The sequence below is a fragment of the Pyrgilauda ruficollis genome, unplaced genomic scaffold, assembly GCF_017590135.1.
Source record: "Pyrgilauda ruficollis isolate IOZ18807 unplaced genomic scaffold, ASM1759013v1 scaffold24, whole genome shotgun sequence".
In the NCBI taxonomy this organism is placed as follows: Eukaryota; Metazoa; Chordata; class Aves; order Passeriformes; family Passeridae; genus Pyrgilauda; species Pyrgilauda ruficollis.
In genome coordinates this window covers 8,687,450-8,701,091 of record NW_024523648.1, presented here as the reverse complement: position 1 = coordinate 8,701,091, position 13,642 = coordinate 8,687,450, and the positions used below count along the sequence as shown (strand labels likewise).

The following is a 13,642-nucleotide window of genomic DNA, read 5'->3' as shown; positions in this document are numbered from 1 at the left end:
GGACCCATCACTGCTCCTTTGATTGTAATTTTCTTTTATTATTATTATTCTTCCCTCCTATACTTTCTAACATGCATATTTTTAATTGTAGCTTTGATATTGTAAAGCACTTTGGACACTTAAAAAAAAGAATATGAAAGCATTCTAGAATTCATTTTAAAACCTCAAGTCACTAAGTTCAATCCCAGTCTCCAAGAGTATTCACATCATGTTATTCAGCTCAAACTGAACAAGTTCTGCCTTCACAGCTCCTATTGGAAGGCAGAGGCAGACTCTCACATTCAATGTTAGAAAACCCTTAACAGATTTTCAAGAAACAGTTTTTTGTGGCCAGATCAGGCATTTACTTTTTCTGCCATCATTTTTGTGTACTTAGAATAAACAACTCTTTCCTATTTCCTCGTTCTCTTTCCTTTTGCTTTTAATGACCCAGGAGACAACAATTGCGACTCCTCCAGCCTATTTTAAACAAGCCATTCTCTGACTTCTCTCAAAAGGAACAGGATGATGGAGGAGGGATCTTACCACGAGTTCAGATAATTCTGTGCTCACTATAGATGGCCAGAAATGTGTGCAAGATTAAAGGGAATATCTCATCAGTAACTTATAGAATATCTAATTAACAACACAAATGGAATAAGTGCTAAACAAAATCTGGAGAGATAACCACTTGGGGAAGAAGACTTGGTAGTCTCAAGCAATACAAAAAGCACCAGAACACAAAATAGAAGTGTATCATTTTATTCTAACAAAGGAAAGAAATTAATTAAGTTGTGAATAATGAACTCCATCTGGTGCATTTATAGGAAGTTCCACAGTTAACCACATTTTTGCAATGCCTGCCTGGAAGTAGTTCTTTTTCTGTAAAGATACATCAGTTGAAGTGTTTGTGTCAGGCTGATATTTTTTGTATTTATGATTGAATTTTAGAAAAATCAAAGATCACATTAATAAAGAACTCCAGCAATAGAGGCATCACAAGAAAATAATCTCTCCAGACTTCCAAGTACCTTAAATGTAAGGCAATTAAAAGCTACTAAGGCTCAGACAAAATTCCCCCTCAGATTTGAAATTTCAAGGACAGGTTTAAAGAAGATTCACAAGACACTTTCTGAACATGCTCACTATACAATTACTGCACCTTAATTGGATGAAATAATGTCACATTCCCAACATCAGGCTTTTTACAGGAATCCAAGCAGGGCAAAAAAAAACCTAATCAGGACTGGAGATAGCACATTGTAAATATGCTGGGTATAATTCCTGGCAGCACCAAGCTGAATGGAATACTTGGTGCCATGGACACACATCAAGAGATGAAATTTGTCTCAGGGTGATTATTAAATATGTTCATATCCATGGCAGTTTTCAACACAGTGGGAGAAATGCAAAACATGTCCGTTAATTTGCCTTTTGGGTGCTGTTTGCTTGCAGTAAAGGACTAACAGCAATGGCAAATGGAAAGGCAAAAGGAATTCCATTCCCTGTTGTCAGCAGGCCAACATGGAAACTAACATCTTTCTGCTTAAACCTCAGTAAATTCATTGAGATAGACATGGACATTTAGATTCAACTTGCATTTGTGTCAAAACATTTCAAACTGATTTGACAGCAGTGTAACTACTGCGCCTTCAGCCCCCTTCCAATGACCACAGCTGTATTTTCCGAAAGAAACCCAGCAGGGCTCTGGCTAACATCAGAGGAGAATGCTTTAATGACACCGGTGGCACTCTGCTTCTCCTGGGATATGTGCAGTGTGTTGCATGACTGAGTCTGAGCTGGACAGTCACACCATATCCCTATGGATTTATTGGTTTTTTTCCTGGTTTATTTTTTATTTAACCAGAATGTCAGATACTTTTTGGGTCAGTCCCCACACCTCAGATTTTGCAAATGTAACCACAGAGGAACCACCATTGAGGAAGGAGTTGTGGGAGTGTGAACGGCAAAAAAAAAGTGGTTTCCCAAGCCTGCCATCTTCTTGCCAGGCATGCTCACACAAACAGGTGAGGCAATGTGTGCATGGTGTCAGAGTTGGAGCCTATTTAATCACAGCAGAGGCAAGATGAGTCTTGGCTGAGCCAAATTCAGACAGAAACCAGCAGGAAGGCACAGATGTGCTATGGACACTAACATAGCCCATGCACATGCACGCTCTCAGATATGCTTCCTTCCTGAAGCTTCAGGAGTAGAGAAAGGAGTACACTACACCATGCTAAGGATCCACCTGTTTCCTAGTATTTAGTGTGATTTTTAAGGCATTATCTGTTTAGAATCACAGTGTAACAGGGCATTTCAAGCTAAGAAGTTTCCTGTGTTTCAGTTATCAAGTAATACAGTAATACTGTTGGGAAATTTCACTTTAATTTAAAGAAATGTTTTCCAAACCAAAAAACACCTAGTGCTTTACACAAGAAATAAAAATTAATTTTGCTTGAAAGTGCCATAATGGTATTTTAACAGAAAAGAAGTTCTATTTATTCAAGAGGCATTTTACATAGCAGAAGCCTGGATTTACCAGACGCTTGTTTAGCTTTAGGTTCTCAACAAAACTGTTGATTATTCAGCACTTGGCTATCAAAATAGTCTCACTGATGGGCAAAGACATCCACCATATGTAGCAACAATGCTAATTCACATGGAGAAGGAGGCTAAAAAAATTAAACTCCTATTGCACAAATAACTAAATCATTAGGGGATTTTATGCTGGATTTTTGCTCCAGCTGATACCAGACTTACCTAGAAAAAAAAAAATCATGTGAACTATATGTTTGTGCCTTATATACTTTGGTCAAATGTCTGCCAGCAGAAACCACATATCTCAGATACTTAAAAAAAAAGAGTAATTCCACATCTGCCTTGGTTTGGGAATGGTACTCTCCAATTCAGTGTCCCCACCAAGACTCTCCAAGAATGCCTTCTCCCAGGAAGCAACTCCTTTTCCCCTGCCCCCATGATGGAACATTGTACAGAATAACCTCCTGGCTGTGCCCCCTTCCATCTGCTGCACAAATTAACCCTGTCCAGGCCAGAAGCAGGACATCATCTCTCACTTTTTCTTTTGTCTGAGAATTTTTTACAATGGCCTTAGGAATTTCCTGAATCAGTTGTTCACTCCCACTAGCAAACTCCAGTGCTGCACCCTTAGCTGTGCTGATGCAACCATTTGCAGGAGATCACCAAAAGACTCTTAAGGAAATGTGGATTATAAGTCTCATGTAAGTGGTGACTGTCGATTCACCCCTATCAACAGCAACTTGATTCCACAGCACCTCTGCCACCTGCAGAGCTAGGGTGAGAAGGAAAGTTGTAAAATGCCCAGGGTGTCAAAAGCATGAAAGATTTATGATCAGCAATAAAAGCTATCCCTCTTCTCAGTTCCCTTATGTACAGGTGTGACTGTTGCACAACTAAGTACATTTAGGTGAAGGTTAGGTGATAGATAGAAAATAGATACCATGGATTTGGATAGAATCTGTCTTTTATAGATATGCAACTATGTATTAGTACTAGTGCTGAAGGAATTATGGCAGCTTCAGAGAATTTGTTCTAAATTCAATTTCAGCTTCCTGAGAAAATGGTGTCATAAAATACTTATGTAAACTTACATTGAATATGAGAAGATGCTACAGGGCCACACAGTACAAATATCTGCAGACAATTCAGTAGGATTCTCTCAGAAACAACCAGTCTTGCCACTCCTGCCAGAGAGAATGTTCACTTCTGAAATCTCACAGATTTAGAGCTACCACAGCCATATGCTGCTTCTGAGGCAAGCACAAACACACGCGCTTGCTGGGGCTGCCAAGCACCCACACCATAAATAGGATTATCTCCTGGGCTAAAGCATAACAAGTGCTAAAGCACAAACTGCTTCCACAAAAACAGTAGCTATGTAGCTGCACATTTCATTACTTGACAGAGAATGATTAAACCACGAAATCAGCACTGATAAAGGTAAGAGCCTGTCACTCCCAGGATTGGATTATCTAAACCGAATCATACCAGTGTTATCATCCAGCCATACTGCCACTTCCAGTCCATCTCACTTGCAACACATACTATTAGTGCCAAGTGGTGATGCTTATTACAAAATCTTCTAATAGTGCTTAATTCCTGCTAACCTTTTCTCACGTTTCCTTCACTCTTCATCTCTTCCTTCACTTCTAACAGCTGACTTCAGATTATCAGTTTTTCATGTAGGGCTTGATAAGGATTTCCACGGACAGCAGACCAGCTACAAGAGATCTTCCTTTCCTCCTTGTTTCCTCTGCTGCTCACACTCACCCATGTGCCAGTGCAACTGAGGCAGCACCGCTGTTTGTGCAGCTGCACATACCAGAGACAGTCATCCAGGCTAAAACATAGCCCAGGGAAAAAACCCTATTGCGACCCATATCAGTTCACACATCCACCTTATCATAAAGGCAAAGCCCATGTGAAGCAGGAAGAATTGCTCAAACTGTTCAAATCTGAGCACTGAAAGGTACCAGCAGAAAAAGCGAGTTGGGGCAGGGACAACACCTTGGCTGGGATTCCTGAAATCAGTCTCGCTCGCTGCCAAAAGTCAGTATTAAGTGAAACCAAGCATGCATATTACCAGGCATCTGGTCTGAGACTATGCTCAAGATTTTCATCTTTTGCATCCTAATTTGGACACCTGACTTTTTAAGTCTTCGCCTACTGGAGAAAGGAGTTAATATTTTTAACTCCCCACAGCCGATCTCTGAGACTGCTGAAAACAACCCCTATTCCCTTCCTCCTTAATTCCTTCTGCTTTTAAACATCCTCCTGACTTCCTCACCAACAGGACACATCTCTGTGAAGCCAGACACAACAGCAGTGAGTCCCTAGTCATACTACATTCTACTAGGTTGCAGCTAAGTCCCACTGCCAAGAGAAGCCCTGGTCTAGTTTAAATTGTGTACCATAAGTGAATGCCCACCACTGCAGCACTGTCTGACAGGATCCCTTCCCAGTTATACAACATAAGTACTTAAAACTACTTCATTCTCCAACAAAACTGTGATTCTGTTGAAAAAGCATGCATTTAACCAGAGAATATACAAAAGCACTATTTATTTGTAACTTACACATTTAATACTTCAAGTACCTTAAACATTCACTTTAGTCTCAATGCCTACTTTTAATTATTACATCGCCAGTTTAATTATAAGGTGAGAACCTCTGGGCTTACTGTTACTAAGCTGTTTGTGTTTTAGCAGAAATTCTTAATATAATCTGAAATGCAAGGCAGTGGCACTTTTTTTTAAAAAACTTACACATTCACTGAAAGCAATAAAGAAGAATTGCTGGTTGGCTAAGTGAAACAGTATGCAGACATCACTCATTCCTCTTCTTGGGAAGGCTGCCAAATGAAAACATGATGGGAGTATGGCTGAAGGTGCTGTGTGGGGTGACAGAGTGCAGTGCTAAAACAATAGCTGACTCTGCACATTCGAACTCCTACTTCTAGCTTTTCCCTTGGATAAAATAAAAACACATTTATTAAAGTATCCGTATATTCTGGTTCCAGAAGATCTGTGGCTGACAAAAGGATTTCCAAGTCTTTAGCACTCCTTTTCCTTTGCTGGCACAGGACAAGAGTTGGTTTTTTTAATTAGTGGAAAAGCATTTTCAGTCAAGCTAAACAGTTTGTGAATCAACACCTAAGCCTGTGGCCTTAGAGATTTATTTTCCATTTCCCCAACTTTGAAATCCCAGCTGTGCATAAGAAAATTGTTCTATGCAAAGAATAGGGAAATAATGAAAACAAACATAAAAGTACAGCGCTGTCAAGAGCCTACATCCACAAATAAAGACATGGAGTGGCAGAAAGACAGCTTCCAACCCTAGAACACCCAGTTCAGTGAAACAAGTGTCCAGACTCCACAGAAATCTCTTGGATGGGAGTGGGAGGAGTGGGTGGTACAGACCTATGGAATTCCTCTTTAATGTGGCTTCATTGGTAGATGTCTGACTGGCAGTAGAGGGGAGGGGGGAAATAGTTTAAAGGCCAGCATTCGCTGCAGGGCAGCACAGCCTGCATTTCAGGATGAGAAATGATCGCCATCAGTTACTAGGAAACATTCCAGTAAGGACCATTTTATTTATTCCCACCCCAGCAGTACCTAAGGACTTTCCATTAGGTCGGTCCACACATGACTGAACTCCATGCTGTACAGAGAACAACACAGAAGCTATTTGCTTCCCAGACAAATGAGCAGAGGTATGCTGGGCTGCTGTGACAGCAGACACACAATGGATGGCTTTCACGGCTTAGCAACTCCGTGGTGTTAGTAGAGGAAACAGAAAATACTCCTGTTTATAAACTAAAAGAAACACTCTGCCTTGGGATAGTCCCCTGGAGGTTGGTATCCTCAAACACAGGTCCCATGAGCCCTTCTTGACTGTGCCAGGCCCCATGAGCCCTTCTTGCCTGTGCCTTTTTCTTTGAGCTGCTCCTCCTCTTGCAGAACATGCACCAAGGAGCCTTCTCCTCCACTGATGGGGCTCTTCCCCCTCCATTACTAACAGCTCATTCTTGCTTTGGGAGACCATAAATGGAAGAGAATATAATGCACAGAGAACCACCGCTGACAGAATTTTCTCTGTTTCAATGCTACCCTTAGACCCCTCTGAGTGACCCATTGTCCATGACAGCTGAAGCAAAGACTGGAGGGAATGAGATAAGTGACAGCCCACACCATACTGCCACAGCAAAACATAGGCAGGGACAAACAAAACTCTGGACTCAGATGCTCCAGATTTGTCCAAACTATTATTATGCTCCCAGAAGGTGAAGAAAAATACCAGGGCTGAGGCTGCCAACTGCTTGAATGCCTCTCTGAGAAGCGCTGCTACTCAACCTTGCTCCCAGTGGATGGTCCCAAGCTGAGAAAGCTCTCCTTTGTTCTGCAGGCTGGCCAGGCAATGCACTGCACCCTGCCAAAATATTTGTGCAATCAACTTTCACTGTATAACCTGGAATTACTTTCATTTGTCATGATATTACCTAAACACATAATAGCACTGTCAAAAAAAGCTGTCATCTGACAAATTTGGAAGGTTGGAACAACCCCTTCTCTTCCCTCCCATTTGTGACCTTTAGAGTCTTCAGTTTAGTTTTCCAGTGCGGCATAAATCTGGTGATTTGAGGCTCTTCAATACCATTTGTCAGGTTACCAAGTCATCCTTCTAAGGGACAGTGCTAACTCACTGACCAGCCAGATGTGCTGATCCTGCCTCATGCCAAATGCCTGTCCTTCTCCTTTCTTCTATCTCCCCAGCGCCCACTCCACTCCAGCTGCTTGCAGGAAGGGGCAATGTATCTCCTCTTGAAAACCTAATGCCTGCCTTCTTCAGACCTATGCTTCAGTCCCAGGCTGAGGAGGGCTGCTCTAAGTCAAGGCAGAGTTCACCACAGCAGAAGAGAGGAGGCCAGGATAGCGAAGGCAGGTCACTCAACAGGCGTGCATTAGTGAGGAATATAGCTTCCCCCCTTCTCCTGATCAAGAACAGGCACTGATGCCAGAGAAATTTGGGAACGGGATGCGTTTCCATCCTCTCCTTTCCTCCCCCTAGTTATCTAAACTTACTTTTAATGGTTCAGTCAACTTTATTTTGAGTAATAGCTTTCTGCTGCAACTTAAAGACCCATACTTCAAGAAAACTGAACCCAGAAGGGAAGTCAACAGTGATAAGAGGATTGATATTTTGATATTTTCCATATGTAGCAAGAATATATATTAAAATAAACCTCCACAGATGATTTCACAAAGAGTTCAGGAGGCCTTTTAAACAAACCCATCCTTCAAACACTGAAGAGAAACACTCTGCAAGAAACCAACTCAACAGTAACTTAATAGAGATTATTGTGCAGAGGGGACAAAAATCCATATTAAAACCACACAATACCATAGTATTTACTTCAATTACTGCCAATAATATTTTAAGCTATATTATAAACTCTGAAGTCTATGATATGAAAACTCATCCTTACTCCTGACCAATCCCCCTGATCTGTGCAATTCCTAATATTGTAAGCATTTCAGGGTACTCTATCTGTTTGTGTGCTTTTCTTACACTTTTACAGTGGAGATTGTGCAGTATTTACTTGCCATAGGTCAAGTCTTGTGTTTGATCCATGAAATGACTGCCACACATACGCACTCCCAAAATCATATATGAAGTATTCTGCTCTCATTTGAAGCCCCCCAATATATTTGTTCATCTCATACCAAATGTCAAACAAATCCTTGCTATAATCAAGACTAAAAAAATGTTAAACTACAAGCAGCAACCACTAGGATTAAAAAAAAAAAAATATTGCCTGCTTAGAGAAACAAATAAAGAGAACCCCAAAAGCCATCTAAAAGCGGGAGTATAGAAGAGTATGTCATGGAATGACACCCAAGGAAGTTTAGAGACCAAATTAGATGCTTCAAGGAATAAAATTAGCACGGTCTTCTAATTAGACTGGTTTGCTATGATACTGAACAGGAGCAGAGCCTGAATCCTGAACTCACACAACTGTATTGTGTCCAATGTCTAAAATTGCTCATTTGGCACATGATCAGGTTTTACTGGACAAGATGGTATAAATGTATAAAGATACTCCAGAAAACAACCATCTGATTCTCTCAAATCTGATTCTCTTCTAACTAGCATTTGACAGATCTAGAAAATACTTTCTTGTAGTGTTCTTCTCCCACCATACACATTTGTAAACATTCTTCAAGGAAGCTTTTGTTTTCAAAGGTAAATTTGGAAATTACATAAAGCACTACAGAGATGAACGCATTTGGGAAAAAAATGAAACAAAGAGAGCCCACTTGACATGGGCTATCCTCTAAGTACATGTCTGACTGCACACTAATAAGATAGTTTACTGCAAAGTTTGTTCGAAATAGAAAGGATATAAACCAGTTTTACATATAAGGGTTTGAAACTTTTTTTAAAATACCCTGAGTGTTGCTTTCTCACAAAAGATCAAAATACTGAATGAACCTGCTACAGCTAGGTTTGTGCTGTTGGAAATTTTTCTAATTATAGCTAGTTCTGGAAGCAAATTCTGATGAAGTTTTCCAACAGGAGAACAAGGTGCATAGACATCACAGGATAATGAAGACGTGGAGTAAAGGGAACAGTAGAGCTATCTCATGAAGACAGACAGGTATATGAATGAAGTGGTAGTGGTTTTAAGCAGAGTATTTACCCTCCTTGACCTTCCAAAAGGGAAAGAAAACAGAACAAAAACCCCAACCACAGAAAATCCTGTGAAAGTTGAGGCAACCAGGACTTAATATTATTCAAGTAACTGGACAAGTCGGATAAGGAATGGAACTATGTCCTTTCACTTACACCCCCTTAAGGAACAATGTGGGGGGGGAAAATCTGTATGAATCCCATTTTACTGCTTCTTATCTTCCTTAAATTTCTTAATTTTACCCCTTTGAACAGCAGAAACCCCACCTCAAAACTGCTGGAAAAAAAAAAAAAAAAAAAAAAATCAGGGCAGACTTATTTGGGAGAGGTGGCTTTCCTTCATTTGTCTGTGAGCCTACTAACCAATTGACCTACATACTGTAAAAGTGGCAGCAATGCTGTTTCATTCTCCTACTTCCAGCTGCTTCAGTCCCCATCCTTTGCACAGTAAGGATGAAACAGAAGCCTGAACTTTACACTTCACTGTTTTTGTTGGCCTGAATGTACTTTTTTACAGTATTTAAAAATCTTTATATGTTTTTATAAAATCCCTTCAACGTATTTTTGAGGCTCAGAGTACTTGTGTGAAGTTACAGGATACTAAGTTGATGTAAAGATGTGATTCATTCCCTTCGTGCTCATGCTGCTTATGCAACACAGCACGAAACGATGTGTCTGGGAAAGACATTAAAGTGGAAATCAATCTGATTTTCTTTATAGGCAGAGTCTACCCCCACCAGTCCCTTTTACTCACTCGTACCACCAGATTGTAAGCTACACAGTGTACAGTAACACCAGAGCTTTAGTATGAGCCTTGTCAAAGGTTAATGCATGATCCCTCTAACACAAGTGGGGAAAACTGTAACATGTATTTCTCAAATAATTTTTTTTCCCTCGTTTTACTACACAATCCCCATAAGATGACAGCATCAGTTTTCAGAGCATCTCAGTACAGACAAACTTAGAAAGGTTTATACATTGTCCATTTTTCAGCTGTAAAATTATTACATGAGCAAAATGCCTGGAATACATGCCGCAGCACTAATATTCCCAACACATTTCCATGTTTTCTGTCAGGGCAGGGGTTAATACTGATATGGGTTGGCTGGTCTACTGACATTTTGTAAAACATCAAGGGAGGTGGAAAGAAAAAATAAAATGGGTGCAACAGATACATGGTGCACATGAAGAAGAAGAGAGAATGAAAGATGACCACAGAGTATATCTACCTCAGGCTGAACTTTTTTCTGGAGAGAAGAATCAAAACAGGAACTTCCAGCCATTTAAAAGAATGAAGCTGAGGTTCTGTTATAAAAAAAATAGCATTTGAACATTTTCTAAAGAAACTTAAGTAGCACAGGCACAGGATCTGAAACTTGATAAGGGCTTCCTTGGAGCCAGAAAAGTCTGTTTGGCTGTTCAGATTTAAACCCACCCACATCTGGATAGCCAGGAAAGCCCTGAGAAATCATTTGTATAACCTTCTTGCCAATATGTCCCTCCAAATATTCTGCCAGCACGGTGGCACCCCAGCACCTCCAGTGCTCCCAGGAGTCCAAGCTCCACATGACAGCTCACATCCAGCTCACAATGCTGTGATGTTACCTTGCAGACAACTGCAATAACAGTCTCCAAGGCATGGAGAAAGAGTCCCTAACTCTGGCAGACATGGATTGAAACTTGGACCACACTATCCTTTGTAAGGTTATCTAAGGGCTAAGCAAATCAGCCCCAAAGCCCCAGCATGGATCAGAGCAACAATGATAGGTGGAGGAACCCTCTGTAATGTAATCACTAGAAAAACCTAATCAGTGAAAATTAGAGTACACTGAGCCTGTTTCCTACAACAATCCAAGAGGAAGATGAGACCACTGTCCTTGGTGTGAAATGCACCCAGATGGGTCAATAGGAAAGCTCTTTGATCAAAAAACTTTGCAGATGAAAGGAGGTGATTGTGTACAGCAGCACAGGACTCTATGAGATGTATGAAAAAGTAGATTTTGGGACTGTGTGAACCTTATGATGGGATTTTCAAAGAGGATGGTGGGAATGTGTAAAGATTGTTTAGTGGAAGGAGCAAAGATGGGAAAAGGGAGTAATAAAGGTGGATTGAGAAGGTGTAAGCATGGAAAGAAAACGAAAGAATGGAGGAAGGAGGGGTCAGTTGTGTGTAAAGGTGTCTGGCCAGTAGTCTGACCAACTGAGCTATGGGTTTGAGGACCTCTCTATTCTTATTAAATCTGGTTTCTGAGTGCCCTGTGTGTGGGTGTGCTCTCTGCTCTGCACTATGAGAACAGAGAGTCGAGGAAAGGACTGCGCCCAGCAGCTGTAGTGAGCTGCAAACCACAGGGGCTTATGGACTCTGGTGCCATCAGCTGGAGCAGAACAGAAGCCCTGAGGGTTGCTCCTGAATAGACTGAGGACCTGGGGCCAGCAGCAGCAGTGACCCATGCATTGTGTGCATCATATTGTACTGGCAGGCTCCAATCTGATCACTGGAGAGAAGGAACAGGACTGGGTCACCTGTGCTCTTTGTGTTCACTGAGAGCTGGCTGTGCAGGTGGGTGCAGGTAAGGGCAGTGCTTCCTCTCTGTGTTGACCTGGCTGGGCTGGGCAGATGTGTGGGATGAGCATGGATGCGCTACCTGTCACATCCTTCTCATACAGACACTGAATGCTTCAAGAAGCCACAACCTGGTGCAATACCTGTGACTGTGGGACAGTAACTCCATCTCCTGTTGTCCAGCCAACAGGACAAATACTGTGACTGTGAGATCTTTGGAGAAGTCTCCCAAAATAATCCGAGAGTGTTCCATCTGCATACATACTTTTATGTTAAACATGAAAGTATCAGATGTGTCATTCAATGCACTAAGTAACATCATTGCCAGTGAGTATCCTGCTCCCTGATTAGACAAGTCACAGATTGCTTGTTCTCTCCAGCTTTTATGATTTTAAACCAAAGCAAGTTCCTTTCCAAGTATTTTGGATAACTTTGTTTCAATGTTCTCAGTGTTCTTCTTGTTTTAAATCCAACTCTGATGCAGAATGCATTAATTAAAAAAAAAAAAGAAAAAAGAGACAGAAATCTTACCTCCAAGCTGTAGAGATATTTGAAACTGTTTTTTTGATTGGCTGCCTTTTCCACAGCTTGAGCTAATTTTACTGCTCCTTTACCACCAGCCGACCAGTGGTTGCAGGGTACAGCATCAAATGCTCCAGACTCCTTTGCAATCTTACACACCAGATCAACCTCAGCTGGAGAGTCAGTTCTGCCAACCAAACAGTCCTGTCTCATGATTTTGTTTAATTAGTTCTCTATACAACCTTACAAACTTAGCCTTATTTTACCATCAGCAGTGGTAAAGCAGGTAGATATAGAAATGTGCCCTATACATAATGCATTTATATACAGCATATATATTTACACATTCCAAGAAAATTTTGTAACTGTTATAGCTAATTAACATGGAAGATTATCAACTCTGTAGTAGCATATACTTTTATTTTTGTTGGTTTAGATCATTAAGAACAAGATAAGAACTTAAATATCTTTATATTCATGATGAAAAAAGGAAATTCTTTAATAGCTCCTTTGCTCATGCCAAATTGAATAATTTAAAAACCAAGAAAAGTGAGGAATTTGAACAAGAGTAATGAAAGACTTACTTGAAGACGTTTAGAGCAACCACAACAGGAACTCCAAAGAGCTGAGTAATTTGAATCTGTTTCTGTAGATTACAGCAGCCATCAGCTACCAGCTGGAGGTTCTGTGCAATGAAATAAAAATTAATGGAAATTGTAGAACACATAAAGTCTTCTCCAGCCAAAGAATTTTCCATAAATTTAAGTGAACATAAACAGTGCTGATCATGACAGTTGCAGGCAAGTGACATTCTTCCAGATGAAAGTATTCTGGCACTTATTGATTCTCATTCCAATTAATAAGCATCAGACATTATTAATGAACTAAGCAGCGTCCAAAATTTGTACATGAACCCACTGCTCTCTTCTGAGACACAGGAAGATGGTGCAGATGATGACTGGTTGCCTGTCATCATTGTGAAAGGGACGATAATCTGCTGATTGCAAAGTTTATAAACAGACTGCAGTGGTGGGGTGGGGTTTGACACACAGATGTGTTAGATGCAGAGTTCATACACACACATGCATAGACTACCCCAAGCACATTACTGGATTTCCTTACTTACGCTTTTACCTCACACTTTGTAGGCCTTGTTTTAGTTGTAACAAAACACATATCCTTAGCTTCACACAAGCAGAAGACCAGAACTTGTCCGGAGTGAAGTGACAAAGGAAACAAACCAGCAGAATTCACTCTTGGTTTGAAGAGTGACATCCCACACCAAATGTGAAGCATAAACATATTAAACTTGTTCTTTAATGAACAGGTTATGCTATCGTTAATTTCAGG

The 13,642-nt window shown here is 40.7% G+C and overlaps 1 protein-coding gene across 1 annotated transcript in view; it reads right to left on the bottom strand.

Annotated features, from left to right (window-relative positions):
- MTHFD1L (methylenetetrahydrofolate dehydrogenase (NADP+ dependent) 1 like) overlaps positions 1 to 13,642 on the bottom strand; it is a 138,139-nt gene that overhangs the window by 49,440 nt on the left and 75,057 nt on the right. Inside the window, exons 19-20 of the mRNA XM_041470074.1 lie at positions 12,877 to 12,977; positions 12,302 to 12,479 (exon numbers count right to left, since the gene is read on the bottom strand). Of these exons, the coding sequence (XP_041326008.1) occupies positions 12,302 to 12,479; positions 12,877 to 12,977 (279 nt within the window). The remainder of the gene's footprint in view (positions 1 to 12,301; positions 12,480 to 12,876; positions 12,978 to 13,642) is intronic.